This window comes from Oryctolagus cuniculus, chromosome 21 (assembly GCF_964237555.1).
Source record: "Oryctolagus cuniculus chromosome 21, mOryCun1.1, whole genome shotgun sequence".
Classification (NCBI taxonomy): Eukaryota; Metazoa; Chordata; class Mammalia; order Lagomorpha; family Leporidae; genus Oryctolagus; species Oryctolagus cuniculus.
The window spans coordinates 15,488,907-15,507,042 of record NC_091452.1 but is presented as its reverse complement, the minus strand read 5'-3'; the positions used below and the strand labels follow the sequence as shown (position 1 = coordinate 15,507,042).

General features: G+C 51.6%; 1 protein-coding gene across 1 annotated transcript in view; it reads right to left on the bottom strand.

The window, feature by feature from the left end:
* Nucleotides 1–18,136, bottom strand: part of CCDC60 (coiled-coil domain containing 60) — a 189,723-nt gene that overhangs the window by 98,398 nt on the left and 73,189 nt on the right. Inside the window, exon 2 of the mRNA XM_051826621.2 lies at nt 10,103–10,182. Within this exon, the coding sequence (XP_051682581.2) occupies nt 10,103–10,182 (80 nt within the window). The remainder of the gene's footprint in view (nt 1–10,102; nt 10,183–18,136) is intronic.

Sequence of the window (18,136 nt, the reverse complement as noted above, 5' to 3'; positions counted from 1 at the left end):
GGTGCAAAATGGATCTGGTGATCCTTAGGTCCCGTGCCACAGATGGCAAGACTAAGATCTGGAGAGCACACTGACTGGTTCATGGCCCTGTGGCTAATCACTGGAAGGGCTGAGATTTTGAACCCACAGCCAACTTCCCAAGCCAGTGGACTTTCAACTACACTATGTTGCCCTCCTGGCCTGGCCATAAAACCGAGCACAGCGTTTGTCACCTGGGAAAGCATTCTGGAAAACACAGTTCTATGCAAGCCCCTGGGGCATACAAGGTCAAGGATTCGTAATATTCTGTTGCTTAAATGTGAAAACTTGGTCCTCTGGTTAAGTTCCTTTTTTTTTTTTTTTCCCCTTTTTTCCATGTGGGACTCTCAGAGGCAGCCTTTGCCTCAAGGAAAGGAAGAAAAAAGATCTTTACCCTCAGTCGGGAGCAGTGCAAGAAAGCAGAGAAGAAAACCTGCCCTGGAATCACTGCTAACTAGAGGTGTCTAACACGGAGACACCAGAAACAGAGATGGGCTGAGCCTGCAGCTCGCATCCAAGAGGATAAAATGCAATGAACTTGAACCAGCTTCCTTCAGCCCGTAGCACTGACCTGTGTTCCGGGGATGTAGCTGTGTTTATTGGTTCTGGGTTAAGGACATGGGGCCAGATGTTTGTTCTTATGGAGCAAACCAGGGACTCCCATTAACGGCCGCTCACTGGCTGCAGGGTGTAGGGAAGCTGTTATATGTGTGTGGTGGGGAGGGGAAGACTTGCGTTTTCTCTGAATGGTTCACAAGGTACAATTTGAAGCCCTAACTATGCCTGCATGCACGTTAGGGACCAGCGTATGAATCCGTGACGCTAAACAATTCTAGGGCTTTGGGGATAGGTCTCCAGTCTGAAGCGGTGGGGAGCAATGGAAGAATCAGAGCCAGGTATTTATCCTGGTCTCCCATGGGGTGCAGGGCCCAAGCACCTGGGCCATCCTCCACTGCACTCCCTGGCCACAGCAGAGAGCTGGCCTGGAAGAGGGGCAACCGGGACAGAATCCGGCGTCCCGACCAGGACTAGAACCCGGTGTGCCGGCGCCGCAAGGAGGGCTGAACTTCTAAATGAGGTTCTGGGCTGCAGGCTAAGGGTGCGGGGATCCTGGGCCATGAGTCATGAGATGCAGAGAGGGCTCCCGAGAGCAGTCAAGAAGTATCCGAGGCCAACAACGATTTCTCCATCTGCTCAAGTTCTCGGATTAAGATTCAGCTTCAGTCACAAAGGGACCGGGGAGGGTATGTTCCCTCTGCTGATCTCTTCTCCAGCCCTCCCCTTGAGTTAACACGATATTAAAGTTCCCTTTTGAGTTTTCTAATTTCCAGATGACAAATAAGTGAAATCCTATGCAGCAGTTCTAACCCATGGTGGGAGTCTCCTGGAGTTCTGGGCTGAGAAGGTCCTGGAGACCAACTCTGGGCTCGAATGGAAAGGGTGGTGGGATCCATTAGTGATGTCTTCTATGGGCACCGTCTTCAATCTAATTGTTTCAATTTGGTTATTAGTTTCACCCCTTTTTGTTTCAAAAAAAAAAAAAAGACAGTTGGGAGAAGCTTACTCTACATACCACTGTGTACACAACCCATGACTCAAAATACACACCATTACCACTATTAAATACCATTGATTCAGATCAAGAACTAGGGCAGGGTGCTAAAAGCACCGTGTTTTCTCTGGATTTCTCTGCACTTCATGAACTGGGATGTCACTTAGTCCGGCTCCTTGGGTGGCAAGCAGGAGTGGTGCTCATTTGAGAAGTACGTGTGGGAGCCATCGCTCCAGGATTTTAAAGAGCTCCTGGGAATCCAAGATTGGAAACGTCCCAGAGAGAGGGACTGGTGACCGCAGAAGACAGCCTCGGGGCCCTCAGCAGGCCACCAGTTCAGGGTGTATGTGGGTGTTACCCAGGGACCTCCTTTTTTTTTTTTTTTTTTTTTTTTTTTGACAGGCAGAGTTAGACAGAAAGAGAGACAGAGAGAAAGGTCTTCCTTCCGTTGGTTCACTCCCCAAATGGTCACTATGGCCGGTGCGCTGTGCCGATCTGAAGCCAGGAGCTAGGTGCTTCCTCCTGGTCTCCCATGCGGGTGCAGGGCCCAAGCACTTGGGCCATCCTCCATTGCCTTCCTGGGCCACAGCAGAGAGCTGGCCTGGAAGAGGAGCAACCGGGACAGAATCTGGCGCCCCAACCGGGACTAGAACCCGGTGTGCCAGCGCTGCAGGCAGAGGATTAGCCTAGTGAGCTGTGGCACCGGCCCACCCAGGGACCTCCTTCTCTGTGGCTTTGTTTTTTTTTCCCCTCCTAATTGGCGTCTCCTCCACCCTTACTCAGTGTGTGACATCTGCTCACCCACTGTCATTGTTCCCTTATCCCTTTGCCTTCCACCCAGCTCACCATGGCCCCCCTGGTCTTCATTTCTCAGGGCCTTGGAACTTCCACTCTCACTGCTCCCCCCTAAGGGTGAGACGTGATTTACACAGATGCCTGTCGACACGCATGCAGGTCTCAAAGGCCGGCTCAGAACTGCCAATGACTAATGGCCCCAAATCTCTACTCTTCTGTGATGTAACTGAAGCTCTTTTTTTTTTTTTAAGATTTATTTTATTTATTTGAAAGGCAGTTACAGAGAGAGAGAGAGAGAGAGAGAGAGGAGAGAGAGCGCACTTCCATCTGCTGATTTACTCCCCAAATGGCTGCAATGGCCAGGGCTGAGCCAGGCTTAAACCCAAGGTCCGGAAACTCCATCGTGATCTCCCCATGGCGGGGCGGAACCCACACACTTGGGCCATCTTCTGCTCTTTTACTGGACACAGGAGCTGTGTTAGGAGTCGAGCAGCCATGTCTTGAACAGGTGTTCACGTGAGATGCCGGCACTGCAGGTGGTGGCTTAACCCACTGCACTGACTCTTCTTCCCATCAACAAGTGGCATCTCTTTCCCCATCTTTCATCTGGCCTGGATTTGTGATTTGCTTTGGCCACATGGCTATGGCAGAAGTGATGTTCTGGCCAGTTCCTGGCTTAGGGCTCCAGGGATTTTGCATCCTCCCATTCTTTCTCAGGACCCTGCCACAGTGGAAACATATTCTAGCGGCCGGTGCCGCGGCTCAATAGGCTAATCCTCCGCCTAGTGGTGCCGGCACACCAGGTTCTAGTCCCGGTCGGGGCGCCAGATTCTGTCCCGGTTGCCCCTCTTCCAGGCCAGCTCTCTGCTATGGCCCGGGAGTGCAGTGGAGGATGGCCCAAGTGCTTGGGCCCTGCACCCCATGGGAGACCAGGAGAAGCACCTGGCTCTTGGCTTCGGATCAGCCGCAGTGCACACTGGCCGTGGCGGCCATTGGAGGGTGAACCAATGGCAAGGGAAGACCTTTCTCTCTGTCTCTCTCTCTCTCACTGTCCACTCTGCCTGTTAAAAATAAATAAATAAATAAATAAAAATTAAAAAAAAAAAAACAACATATCCTAGCTAACCTGCAGGAGAATGAGAGACCATGGTGTTCTGCTGAAGGCCATCCAAGAGCTGCCTAGAGTTAGCAGACCTCCAAATACACAAGACAGCCCCAACCAAGATCAGAAAAACCACCAACCCAACCCTCAGTTATTACGGATGCACAGGCGAAGCCAGCTGAGAGCAGAGAATCCAGGGTTATTTGTGACCACGAATAAATGCTTATTGTTCTGGGGTCAGAGTTGCGGCATAGCAGGTGAAGCTGCTGCTTGCAAAGCTAGCATCCCATGTCAGAGCGTCTGTCTGCCCTGCGTCTGATCCAGCTCCCTGCTACTGCACCTGGGGAGGCAGCAGATGATGGCCCAAGTGCCTGGGTCCCTGCTACCCACGTGGGAGACCAGGATGGGGTTCCAGGATCCTGGCTTTATCCAGCCCTGGCAGTTGTAACCATTTAGAGAGTGAGGCAGCAGATGGAAGCTTTCACTTTCTCTGTCTCTCCCTCTCTCTCTGTTGCTCTGTCTCTCAGATACATTTTTTACAAGTGCTTATTATTTGCAGTCACTGAGTTTTCGGGGTGGTTGTCAGGAAGCATTATCTGTTTGATACAATGACTTTAAGTGAATCTCTTAACTTCTCTGAGTCTCTCGTCTCATTGGAGAGATGAATCAATAGGACCTTTCTGCCTGCCTCGGGGAGGATTTTAAAACGTTCTGCAAATAAAAATTTCAGCAAATATTTATTGCATATCCACTCCATGACAGGTAGTGAGCTAGACCCTGGGGACTCACAGGACAAGTTGGCTTGGCTGCGGGGTGACATTCATAGCTCCTCCTCCCAGCTCCAGGCCAGTCCCCAACAGCAAGCTGGGGCTGGCACTCCTGCATGAGTGACAGTGGGAGGAGAAAAGTCAGCAAGCATTCCTGAGGTCGCCAAGCAATGGGCCGATTTTCCCATCTTCCGATTTATCCCATGGATTTACAGATGCAACGTCTCTCTGGCTTCTCCTGCTGAGACATCCTCTTGTTTTTACCTTGTAAATTCTAGAGACAGACAAGAGAATTCATTCATCCCACAAACAAGCACCTGTCCAGTCCCATGGCGGTGGACATGGCACAGTCCATGCTGTGAGGGCTCTGACACCCTGGTGAGGAGGGCAGAGATGGAAACAGGTCACTGGAGCACACGGATGCTGCTTCCCCCTTGGCTCCCACATCTAATCCGTTACCTGGTCCTGCAGCTTTGCCTCCAGAGTGACCCTGAATTGATCCACTTCTCTCAATTCACTGCTATTTTTCTGATCCAAGCCATTATAATTTCTCTGAAATCCTCCATCTCTCTCCTCTTCTACATCTTTGTGTAAATGGTTTATTTATTTATTTGGCAGAGAGAGAGAGAGGAGAGAGAGGAGAGAGCGAGCGAGCGAGCAACTGTACAAGAAAGCTTTTTATCATCGGTTCACTGAAGCCAGGGACTCAATCCAGGTCTCCCACGTGGGTGGCAGGAAGCCCACTGCTTGAACCATCACTGCTGCCTCCCAGGGTCTGCTCCATCAGGAGCCAGAGCTGGCAGTGGAACCCAGGTCCTCCCATGTGTGACGGGGGCGCCTTGACAGCTACACGCCTGCTCCCTAGAACCTTGGCTGGGGGAGGTGGGGGTGGGTGGAATAAGTTGTCACTATTTACTTGTAACCTGCCTGAACCCATCTACACTTTGCCACAGGTAAATCACAGCTCTAGGTTCAGCATTTCGGTTGCTTTAGTTTCAGAGATAATTATTTTTCTTAGAACATTTGTTATTAAAAAAATGCTGATGGTTTTGGAAGAAAAATAGTCATTGGCTCCAAGAGTGGCCAGCATTGTGGCACGGCAGGTCAAGGTGCCACCTGTGACACGGGCAGGCATCCCATATGAGCACTGTTTGAGTCCTGGTTGCTCTGCTTCTGATCCATCTCCCTGCTAATGCATCTTTGAAACCATGGAAGATGGCCCAAGTGCTTGGGACCCTGCCACTCACGTGGGACACTTGGATAGAGTTCCAGGCTGTGGCTTCAGCCTGGCCCAGCCCTGGCTATCGCAGCCAACAGATTGAAGACTGAAGATCTCTCTCTCTCTCTCTCTCTCTCTCTCTCTCTTTCTTTCTCCTCCTCCCTGCATCCCATCTCTGTCTCTCCCTCTCTGATTCTCTGCCTTTTAAATAAATTAATAAATCTTAAAGAGTTAACCGGGAACTGAACACATGCAGAGGCCCCAATGGTTAACTTCTCCCAGAAAGTTCGGCAGCTGAGCACGCCGCGCACTGCCTAGTGTCACAGAACATCTGGCGGGACAGGCGGGGAGGAAAGCAGTTAGAGTTTTATTCTTTTTAGCATCATGTTAAATCGGCCATGAAACCAGGGATGGTGCAATTGAATTATAAGACGGCTGAAGTATTAAACAAAAATCCAGAGACAGCCAAGGGGTTTGGCTCAAGGTGGGGGAGATGCTAATGGGGCGGGGGTGGTGGTAAAATGGATCTGAGAAACAAAGAGTGGAAAAGACACATCTTTTTCTTTTGCTAAGAATTTGCCCCATTTAATACTGGGAGAAGGGGCTATGGGCGTGGGGGTGGGGTTTGCTCCTCCTGGAGAGGCAGCTGCCCCCAGGAAGGTGGGACATCTCCTTTTGAAGGGGAACTGCTGATTCCTTACATGTCCCTGGGGCCCGGGGTGGGGTGGGGGACGGGCTGTGTCCAGATGGAAGGTCTCGTGGCAGGTGCCAGTCTTCCTGTCTGGCCTTTCCCATGTTCCCCTTCAAGCCGAGCTGCTGGACCGCCCAGTCTGTGTGATGAGGATGTGACATTTCAGCTCATTTCGGAGCTGTGGCAAATGTGTCTGACAGGAGGGAGAGACTCCATCTGCCAACCAAAGGGTGGCACAAGAGCCACGGTCTTGCTTTTAACCCCTGTTCTTCTGGGTTAGGGGAGGTGCAGCCCTCGTCATGCCTGTGGCAGTAGTGGCATGCAGGTAGATGGCTAAACCAGCTCGGGGTGGGGGGAGCCGTGCTCCCAGGAGGCAGGCGTTCCCCCTGGGGTTGGGTTTCTGAGCTACCAAGGTAATGCCAGGGATCCCAGAGCTGGAAAGAGATCGCCTGTAGCTCTCTTGATACTGGATTCCTACCATGCTGTTACCGTGCCCAGCAACACCTTGAGAGCACAGAGAACAGCAAACGCATGATACAGTGGGGAAGCTGTCAGAGTCCAAGAGTCACATTTGCCAAACTCTAACAGTAACCAAAATAAATAAATAATACATACATAAAGCCGGAGGCTAGGGAGGAGGAACGTCCTGCACCTGCGCCTGACCACAAGAATGACCACAAGGACTCAGCCACGACCTTGCACAAAGGCTCCACGCCCTCATTCAAAACTACTTCTGAAAAGATGCCTGTCCATGCTGTAGCATAGCGCGGAAAGCCACAGCCTGCAGGGCCGCTATCCTGTATGGGCCGGCTGCTCCACTTCCTTTCCAGCTCTCTGCTATGGCCTGGGAAAGCAGTAGAAGATGGCCCAAGTCCATGGGCCCCTGCACCCATGTGGGAGACCTGGAAGAAGCTCCTGGCTCCTGGCTCCTGGCTTTGGATCGGCCCAGCTCCCGCCATTGCAGCCATTTGGGGAGTGAACCAGCGGATGGAAGACCTCTCTCTCTCTCTCTTTCTCTCTCTCTCTCTGTATCTCTGCCTTTCAAATAAAACAAATAAATATTTAAAAAAAATTATGCCTGCCCAGCAACTGCTGGACTGGTACCACTCTCGTTATTGACCCTTGCAGCCAAAGACTATTGTTGCAAAATAACTTTACGTAATCCCTCTCATGTTGCCTTTAAAAAGTTCTGCTTGGTATAGTGTAAATTTAAAATATGTTATTTCAGAAATGAAAAGGAAAAAGAAGGAATGAGGAAGGAAGGTGGGAATGAGAGAGGGGCAGGGAGGGAGTATCACTATGTTCTTAGAGTTCTCTCTACAAAGCACATTGTATCTATTAAAAACTAAAATCATAATGAACAAACAAAAGAATAAAAATATTTTAAAAAGGAGACAAGGTTCCGCCTGCCTCGACGTCCTTGAACATGAGCATGGTCCTCCACGGCCCCGTCCCTCCCTGAGCGATCGTCTCTGCAACTTCTCCTTGTGCTTGTCCTTTAGGTTTAGAGAGAATTGGGAAGGGCTGCGTTTCAAGTATTTAACACTTATGTGTTCATTTAACTGTAAGTTTATCATTGTAATTGAGTTTTTGACAATGGCTGTGTTTAACCGTTGGTTTGAGAACTTCCTGAAGATTTAGCGATGGGCTCTGGGTTCAGGCTGGCCGCCGTCTGGGACTTACAGACTGGTCTGCAGGGATTATCATGTAAACCTTGTGCCTCAGGCTCTAGAGGGCCCGGGATGTCTCAGCAGCTGGAGCTCTGGGTGGCATCATCCTGTGCTGGACCGACTGGTGCCCCGGATGGACAGCTTCCCTGATGTACCACTCCTGGTGAAGCACGGGGCATTCTCCAGGCACGCGGTGCAGCGGAGTGCGGATCCCTGATGGGGGGCTCCTCTTCAGCCGTGTGAACCTCTTTTCTCTGCTCCCTGCGGTGAACGCTGCCCCCTGCTCAGACAACTCCCCGGGGCTGCCTGGTTCTCAAGGCGTCAGCTTCAGAGAGCCCTTCACGCTTGGGTCCAAACAGGGTAGAGGCCAACAACACGTCTACAACCAGCAGAGGGGCCTTATGGACCCCAGCCCTCGACCTGGAGATCCAAGTTCAAAGGCCATTCTTGAACTTGGCTCTGTGAGACTCTGAGACCCTTGAGCAGTGACTGTGGGATGAGCCCAACACTGATGGATGCTAGTTAGCGGGGCTGTCATAGAGAAGAACAGGGACCAGACGGCTTAAATAATAGATATGTACTTTCTCACTGCTCTGGAGGCTGCAAAGTCCAAGACCGAGGTGCCAGCAGGGTTGGGTTTCTCCCAAGGCTGCCTGTCCTGACTTACAGGCAGCTGCCTTCTTGCTGTCCTTAACCACACACCCCTCGTGTCTCTTCCTCTTTTTATAAGGATGTCAGTTTTTATAAGGATATCATTAAGGGCCCCATCCTATGGCCTCACCTAACCTTATTTATGTCTTCAATGGTCCCACGTCCAAACAGAGCCACGCTGGGTGCCAGGGCTTCAACACAGGAATGTGTGTGTCTGCACCCTTCTGTGCATCACAACTATTGGGGCACCTGGGAGGTGGGTGGTCCAAGTGGATCTGTGATCCAAGTATGAAACACACTCTGGACTTCTGATCCTGTCACATCACGTTTCATCACGCATGACAAACAGAATGCAAAACATCTCATTACTACTTTTTTTTTTTTTTAAATTGACTGATGGATAGGTTGAATGGTGACATTTTGGATACAGTGGATTAAAGGAATTCTCTCACTAGAATTACTCCCCTTTCTTTTCACTCTTTCTAGTGTGGCTATACACAAACTTAAAACTGCATCCATGGCTCACATGGGCTTTCCACTGCACAGGGCCTCTGAGAGCTGGCACGGTCACCCCTCTGGGACCCTCTCGTAACCATTCCCTGCGTCCCTTAAGTCTGTTCCTGCTCCCCTCCCCTGCCCTCTGCTTCCTTGGGTCCTCCTGGGCTCCACACCCCCACCCGGTTCTGTCAAATTGAGCCACTGAGGCTGGGTGGGGTGGACAGGCTGGGGGCCCTGGGGGAGGGGAGATGATGCAGGCGAGGGGGCGGAGGCCTTGTGGTGCCTCTCTCTGTGGTTTGGCTCAGAGCAGAAGATGTCTAAGAGGCACACGAGTCCCCTCCCACCTGCAGCCAACATCACCCTCTCAGCACACCACTCGAGTGTTTTGTGCTAAAAGCATCTTTAGTTTTCTCTCTCTCTCTCCTCCCCCCCCCCCCCTTATGATCCCACCTTGGACTACGCCAGGTCCCAGAAAGGAGCGAAGGGGACGAGGGAAGCTAAGCCCATCCCACTGTCCAGAGACAAGTCAAATGTGACCTGGACCTGAGCTGGCTCACATCATGGAGGAAGCGGGGGGATGGGGAGTGAGATGGGGCCTGCGTTCAGGGTCAAGTGCGGGGCACTCTGCATGTGGCATTTCTGCCCCCCCTACCCCATTCTTCTGACGGCCTCAGGTTATTCTCATTTTCAGATGGGGACACAGACACCCGGCAGGGAGGGGGGGATGAATGACCTCTCCAGTGTCACCAGTTAGCAGGTGGCTGTGTCAAGTATTTCACAGTGAGTCTGTCTCTCTGCCATGGCCACAGTGTGGACCAGGGGTGAAAAGGGAAGATTTTCCAGAGCAGTCTGGAATGTTCTTGAGTTGGAATTCAGGTCCAGGCAGGAGAGCAGAGGGAATTCCAGGGCAGGAGACAGGGTGGAGCAAGGATGTGGAGGACGGCCCAAGGACACCTGAAGCATCAGCCTACAAAGGGGTCCTGGCCTCTGCTCCTCAGGGGGCTGCCCTCCCACGGACTCCAGATTAAAGTTCAGGGTCAGGGAGCAGCAGGCCTTGGTGAGGACTTGTTGTCACCACCCCGCAGCCCGCTTGCCCCTGTCCTGGGGTCTGTGGGCCACTCCCCGACGGGCTCACTCACCGGCTTCGCAGGAGGTCTTTCTTGAGGTTCTTTATTTCCTTGTCTATGTACCTGATGTTCCTCATGGGCTTGTCTGGAACCTGGCGGGCAGAGGAGAGTGAGAGGAAAAGGGATGATCACGTAACTGTCCCAACAGAGCCAGCCCACAGGAGGTCACACCCTGAGTGCACGTGAGGGATCCTGGGAGGCTTGGAGTCCACCTCTGCCCCAGAAGGGGCCCTGTGGGGCACAGCAGACACAGTGAGGGCTCTGGAAACAGGTGCCCCTGTCCTGGTTCTGCAGTGACCACTGGTGTTGTCCGTGGACCACTCGCACAACCTGGGTGGCTTTAGTAGAGTGAGGGGAAGGCAATTCCTATCCTGCCTGGAGGATTAAGTTAATTGCCGAACTCCTGACTCACAAGTGAGTATTTGATAATGAATGGAAGTGACTATTATTAGCATTGCACTCAAAGGAAAGCAAAGAATTAAACATTAAAAATAATTATTGTTGGTGGTGGCCTTGGCAGTTGAAGAGCTGAATCAAGATGCAAATGTACTTTCTGCGTTTTCTTCTGCCCACATCGATTTTTATGAGTGAGTTATTCATGTAATTGTTCAAGGGTTTGTGGGGAGCAATCCGGACTAGACTGAGTTACTGGAATTAAGACTTATTCTATGCATCTGCTCTCCCACAATATGGCGCTGGGAGAGAAGTAAACAGCTTCTACACAGCTGCCTCCAGTTCAACCAATAAACTGTAGGGCTTGCTCCTGATTGGAGGAGAGCAGCGTACTCGGCGTGTGGGCAGCCGGGTTGGGATTGGCAGAGGAGGACTATAAAGGAGGAGAGAGACGGCATGCACCAGGAACATCTAAGGGGAACATCTAAGGGGAACATCTGAGGGAACACCTGTGCAGCCCCCGAGAGAACCGGCCGGCGGTGTGCCGCTCCCCTGCGGAAGTGGGGAATGTGGCCAGGAGGAACTGCCCTTCCACGGAGGTGGAAGGGATAGTAGCCAACCTGGGAAGAACCAGCAGCAAACCCGGGGAGGGCCGAGCAGACGAAAGAACAGCGCAGGGTCCTGTGTCGTTCCTCCACGAAGAGGGGGAGCGACATAATGGTGCCGTGACTCGGATATGAAGCCTAGGCAGGGCTTAGTGTCGTTCCTCCATGAAGAGGGGGAGCGACATAATGGTGCCGTGACTCGGATAGAAAACCTAGGACGGATAGGAAACTTAGGAGGGAAGAAACGGGAAGAACTGGGAAAATATTGGAGAGAGAGACTAGCAAACAGCCTAGGGAAAAGCCGGACGATAAAGGTGCCGGAAGGAGCTATTGAAAGCCTAGGCATAGACTCAGATACGGACTACAGGGGGAAGCTGGGAGAAATCTCTAAGGTTGAAAGCGAAAGTGAAAGCTAGAACAAACAGACTCGGACGCGGACTGTGGGGAGAGGCCAGGAGAAATGAGGGAGGAGTATTGTTGGAAGAAAACTTAGGGAAACATACCGGGTAGAGAAAAATGTTAGGGAAATTGAAGCCGCGGGGGGCAGGCCAAGGCGGAAACGAAAGCCACTTTGGGATTCTCAAGTTAGCCCGGGAATAGGGGGCGAAAAGTTGAAACCAGAAGCTGAAACGTAAGCCAGATTGGGATCCGTCTGATTAGCCCGGGGAGCAAAGGACGGGAAGCCAAACCGTGGGGCGGAGATGTAAGCTGGGTTGAATTCGCCAGGCTAGCCCGGGGAACTTGGATTCAATGCTAGTGGCGGAGACGCAAGCTACGCTGTGTGACTCGCGGAAGCCGCTGCGTGCAGAGAGAGCACGGGGCGTGAATAGATAGGGAACGGGGCTGGCGCGAGGCCGTGGTGCAGACGCGAAGGGCGTGGAGACCGCGGAGCACGCGAAGCCAAGCCGCGCAGATGAGAGAGGCGCGGGCTGAAGCGGCTCAGAGCCAGCGAGGCGCCGAGAAGTAGCCTCAGGGCGGAGCCTGCCGGCAGGGCGAGGCGCCGGGAAGCCGCAGGGATAAGAGAAACAGAAGTTTAGAAGTAAAATGAGAGAAATGGGAATGTTGGCAGACAGAAGTAAAATGGGAGAAATAGGAATGCCCGGAGATAGAGAAATAGAGAAATAGAAAGGCCTCCCTACAATACTGCAATTAGAAGGCTTGGATTCGGTCTGCCTGATTAAGTGAGGCGATGAGCACCTGCGGGCGGCTAGCAGCTTATGCGCTGCAGGTCACCGAAGACAGGCACGAATTAACATCAGTAAGGCCTCCCCACAATACAGCAATTAGGAGGCTTGGATTCGGTCTGCCTGATTAAGGCGGTAAGCACCAGCAAGCAGCTCGACCAGAGTATGAGCTGCAGGTCACCGAAGATAGGCACGAACCAACACTAATAAGTCTCCCCCACAATACGGCAATGAGAAGGCTTGGATTCGGTTTGCCTGATTGTTAGGGCTTGTAAGCCCCTGCGGGCAGAGCAGAGCATGCGCTGCAGGGCACCGAATACAGGCACGCATCAGCGCCTAAAAACCTCCTCACAACATGGCGAAGAGAGGACCCGGATTCGGTTTGCCTGATTGATAGGACTTGTAAGAACCTGTGGCAACTCTAGCAAGGAGAGCAGAGTGTGTGCCACGGGGCACCGAAGACAGGCACGTATCAACGCCAAAAATAAAAAGAAAGGGGGATCTGTGGGGAGCAATCCGGACTAGACTGAGTTACTGGAATTAAGACTTATTCTATGCATCTGCTCTCCCACAATATGGCGCTGGGAGAGAAGTAAACAGCTTCTGCACAGCTGCCTCCAGTTCAACCAATAAACTGTAGGACTTGCTCCTGATTGGAGGAGAGCAGTGTACTCGGCGTGTGGGCAGCCGGGTTGGGATTGGCAGAGGAGGACTATAAAGGAGGAGAGAGACGGCATGCACCAGGAACATCTAAGGGGAACATCTAAGGGGAACATCTGAGGGAACACCTGTGCAGCCCCCGAGAGAACCGGCCGGCGGTGTGCCGCTCCCCTGCGGAAGTGGGGAATGTGGCCAGGGGGAACTGCCCTTCCACGGAGGTGGAAGGGATAGTAGCCAACCCGGGAAGAACCAGCAGCAAACCCGGGGAGGGCCGAGCAGACGAAAGAACAGCGCAGGGTCCTGTGTCGTTCCTCCACGAAGAGGGGGAGCGACATAATGGTGCCGTGACTCGGATATGAAGCCTAGGCAGGGCTTAGTGTCGTTCCTCCATGAAGAGGGGGAGCGACAGGGTTTTTCTTTCCTTTTCCTCTATTCATCTGCCCTGCCTGGACAGAGAGGAACCACGTGATACTTAACTTCATTACTCAGAGGTTGATACCAGGTCAACATAAAAAAGATAGCTAAAGGGGACAGCGCTATGGCGTAGCGGGAAAAGCCACGTCTGCAGTGTCGGCATCCCATATGGGTGCCAGTTCAAGTCCCGGCTGCTCCACTTCCAATCTAGCTCTCTGCTGTGGCCCTGGGAAAGCAGTAGAAGATGGCCCAAGTCCTTGGGCCCCTGCACCTGTGTGGGAGACCAGAAGAAGCTCCTAGCTCCTGGCTTCGGATCAGCACAGCTCTGGCCATTGCAGCCAATTGGGGAATGAACCAGCAGATGGAAGACCTCTCTCTCTCCTCTCTCTCTGCCTCTCCTTCTCTCTCTGTGTAACTCTTTCAAGTAAATACACAAATCTTTTAAAAAAAGATAGCTAAATAAATAAGCCATATTTTATTATAAAAGCCACTTTTCTCAGACCCCATTTTGTAGGCACAACAACCAGAATATTTATTGAATTATCCTGTCTCGAAATTAACTGCTGCACATTACTGAGTTTAATAAAAAGAAATACTAAGAAATTACGGGGAAACCATCACTGTCAGATAACGCCGGAGGAAGAATGCACCACTCTAGCTTTGTGGAAGAGCCGTCCATCACAGCCTACCAAGTGATTTAAAAACGGTCAAGTTCTTCATCTAATATGTGCTGCCACGCACCCTCAGGAGATGTCCCCGAGTGGACACTGAGACTCATCCACAGAACTGGTCACCACAATTCTGCTTGTGGTACACACTCTTGGGAACCACCTATCCATCTCCCAGTAAACAACTGTGGTGCACCTCAGCCACAGGATACTATGTAGCATTTAAGTGTAACAGCAACATCCTGATATACTTGTATTTATTGACAGGCAAAGAAATTGCAGTGAGGAGACATGCAACAAAGTCATATTTCTAGCATGACTATTTTCATTTCTTGAAAAATGATCTGGGGCCTGCGCTGTGGCATAGAGGGTAAAGCCGCCGCCTGCAGTACCGACATCCCATATGGACATCAGTTCCAGTCCCGGCTGCTCCACTTCTGATCCAGCTCTCTGCTGTGGCCTGGGAAAGCAGTAGAAGATGGCCCAAGTCCTTGGGCCCCTGCACCCGCATGGGAGACCTGGAAGAATCTCCCGGATCCTGGCTTCGGATCAGCCCAGCTCCAGCCATTGTGGTCTCTCTCTCTCTCTCTCTCTCTCTCTGCCTCTGCCTCTCCATAACTCTTTCAAATAAGTAAATCTTTAAAAAAGAAAAATGATCTTTGTGGATGTACACATATCAGAGATATGGAAGAACATGGCCCCAAAATGCAGTGATTCTTTCAAGCAATGGGATTGTGGCAGGTTTTATTTACCTATTTACTTACTTTTTAATTAATTTTTCTTTGAGATGTAGAGACAGAGACAGACAGACAGACAGACAGAGCTCTCCCATGTGCTGATTCACCTCTCACATGCCTGCAGCAGCCAGGACTGGAGCAGGCTGAAGCCAGGAGCCAGCAACTCCATTTGGCTCTCCCACCCAGATGTCAGGACCCCAAGTACTTGGGCATGCATTAGCAGGAAGCTGGAATTGGCAATGGAATGGACTTGAACCCAGGCACCCTGACGTGAGTTGTGGGCATCCTTCGTGGTGTGTTAACTGTTGTGCCAAATGCCTACCCCTAAGATTTCGTTTCTTTTTCTTAACTGGTGGTGTGCTTCTAATGACTTTGCAACAAATCATAGTTGCACAATAAACAGAGAAAAGACTAGAAAATAAACAGTCAAGTGTTATTTGCCAAAGGCTGACTGGTAGACAGTTCTGGGAGAGCTTTGCCAAGGCAGGGAGGGAGTGGTGTGGATAGGAGGTGTGGATGGGAGGTGTGGCTGGAGGTGTGGATGGGAGGTGTGGCTAGAGGTGTGGACAGGAGGTGTGGCTGGAGGTGGGGAGTGGAGGAGGAAGTGCAGGGAAAGGAAGGCCTGGCCTGCCTGCCTCTCCACCATCGTCCTCCTGGGTCACCCCGTGCGTGCTCCCTTGTAGGACAGCTCAGAGTAACAGGGAAGAGCCTCTGGCAAGTCCCCAGATGATGTGTGAGCTTCTCTGCTCACTCAAGCCAGGCTGTGGGACACAAAGAAGAGTGTGGGGTGGCGGTGAAGAAGCGCAACGTGATGCAGAGCAATGGAACGACTGGTGATAGACTTGCTGTGCAGCTCTTCCTGGTGACGAGTGGCTGGTGCCTCTTGCTCATCTCAGTGCAGCAGGGTGCTTCAGTCTCAGCTGAGAGCTGATGGCAAAGTCCTCGGGCTTCATCTGAGGCACAGGTGGGGCCCCTGGAGGGACTGACCTCTCAGGGGGGCGTGTCAGGGTCTCGGGAGTCGCATGGTGGACAGTCTCGTCTCTTACACAGCCAGCAGCCCTGCCCCCTCGCTCTCCTGACACCAGCTCCCTGGTTAGGCCCTGTGTCTGTCCCTTAGTCAGCCCTCACACCTGGGGAGGGGCGCATGGTGCCAGCAGCACTGGGGTGACCCCGAAGGACTGACACCAAAGCCGCCCATCCCCCACCACAGTGCCGGGTTTAGGGGTGGTCGTGTGACCCAGTTTGGGCCAAAGAGATGCCTGCAGATGAGTTCTAGGGGGCTCCCGGGAAGCACAGGCAGAGGTCTTTGCTTTTGCCACTGACTGTGAACAGGAAGCAGGCATCCCTTGGGAGCTGCAGGGACTCATGGTGTGCCCACAAGGGGAGCTGGCCTTGGGGTAAAGATGTGTGGGGGAGGAAGAGAGGAGGAGTTAGCCCCATGGCACCTTATGTACCTAATCGAGCCTCGCTGGAACTTGGCATTTTCGTGAAAATTTCCTTTATTACTTAAACCACCTTGAATTGGACTTCCTGTTACCTGGACGCGCAAGACTTCTGTCTGAAACGTGTTCCTCCTTCAGGAGCATCCAGGCAAACACAAGATCAAGAGTTACTTTAGCTAGTTCCTCTCTCCCTCCCTCCACCTCTCTCCAGAGGTCAAGACCAGAGGACCTCCATCCTGGCGCATTTTGCAGTGGAAACAATGAGACTGCCAAATACTGGAAATTAAGACTGGGTGTCTCTCCTTTTCTCTATAGTTTTTATTTCTTTATTTTTTAAATTTATTTAAAAGGTCACACAGGGCCAGCGCCACGGCTCACTAGGATAATCCTCTGCCTGTGGTGCTGGCACACTGGGTTCTAGTCCCGGTTGGGGCGCCGGATTCTGTCCCGGTTGCCCCTCTTCCAGGCCAGCTCTCTGCTGTGGCCAGGGAGTGCAGTGGAGGATGGCCCAAGTGCTTGGGCCCTGCACCTACATGGGAGACCGGGAGGAAGCACCTGGCTCCTGGCTTCGGATCGGCACAGCGCGCTGGCGGTAGCGGCCACTTGGGGGGTGAACCAAAGGAAAAAGGAAGACCTTTTTCTCTGTCTCTCTCTCTCACTAACTCTGCCTGTCAAAAAAGAAATAAAAAAAAGGTCAAACACACACACACAAATAGACAGAGATTGTCCATCTAAAGGTTCACTCCCCAAATGCCCACAATGGCCAGGGCTGGGCAAGACTGAAGCCAAGAGCTTGGAACTTCATCCAGGTTACCCACATGGGCGACAGCGACCCAGGTCCTAGAGTCATCCCTTGCTGCCTCTCCGGGTGTGCATGAGCAGGAAGCTGGATCAGAAGTGAAGCTGGGACTCGAACCCAGGCCCTCCCATATGGACTACAGCTGTGTTAACTGCTGAGCCAAATGCCCTCCCCAAGTCTTTTTTTTCTAACCCCTCTTTTTTGAGTTCCTTACCACAACTCTCTTGCAAGATCAAAGTAACTTTCTTGAGCAATATTGTGAATTAAATGTATTTATGAACAAAGGAAAAATAAGCACACTCACATTTCCCCACAGAGCTAATTTGAAAACACATAACTGCAATCTCTCTTGAGTTGACAGTGGTGGTATCCATCCACCCTCTCAACTACCTTAAGTTTCACCTTTCTCAGGAGATAATTATAATGTCCAGCTCTGAAGCACTGTTTTTCCAGTGCCACCTAAGGACAGCTGTCTACACCAGATTCACATTCTGCCTAAGAATGAGGTGGTGCCCACTGGGTTCAAGCTGAACACCTTGCAGCACCCACGCCAAGCTGTGTTCTCAACCTGACTCAAGACGTCCGCAGGCAGGACGCAGCCCACAAGCCCCATAGCCACGCCGGCCTCTCAGCGGCCCCCAGGAAACCACTTTTGTTGTGACCATTGTTTAATTATGATCCTAAAGAGCGAGCATTAATAACCAGCATTGGGTGGGAGAGTTCTGGTTGTCAGGCCATTTAGAAACTTCTGTTGATGTTAACAGAATTAAATGTTTACGATGCATCCAAAAATCACTCTCTATAATCTTTTATGTGCAATTAGTTTTGACCAGCTTTCAAAATATGTATGTGGGGGCCAGCACTGTGGTGCAGCAGGTAAAAACCACTGCCTGTAGTGCCAGCATCCCATATGGGCGCTGGTTCAAGTCCTGGCTACTCCACTTTCAATCCAGCTCTCTGCTATGGCCTGGGAAAGCATTAGAAGATGGCCCAAGTCCAACAGGAGTCATTGTGCACTTATTCCTCATGTAGGATCTCTGTCCTTAATGTGCTGTACATTGTGATTTAATGCTATAACTAGTACTCAAACAGTATTTTTCACTTTGTGTTTCTGTGTGGGTGCAAACTGTTGAAATCTTTACTT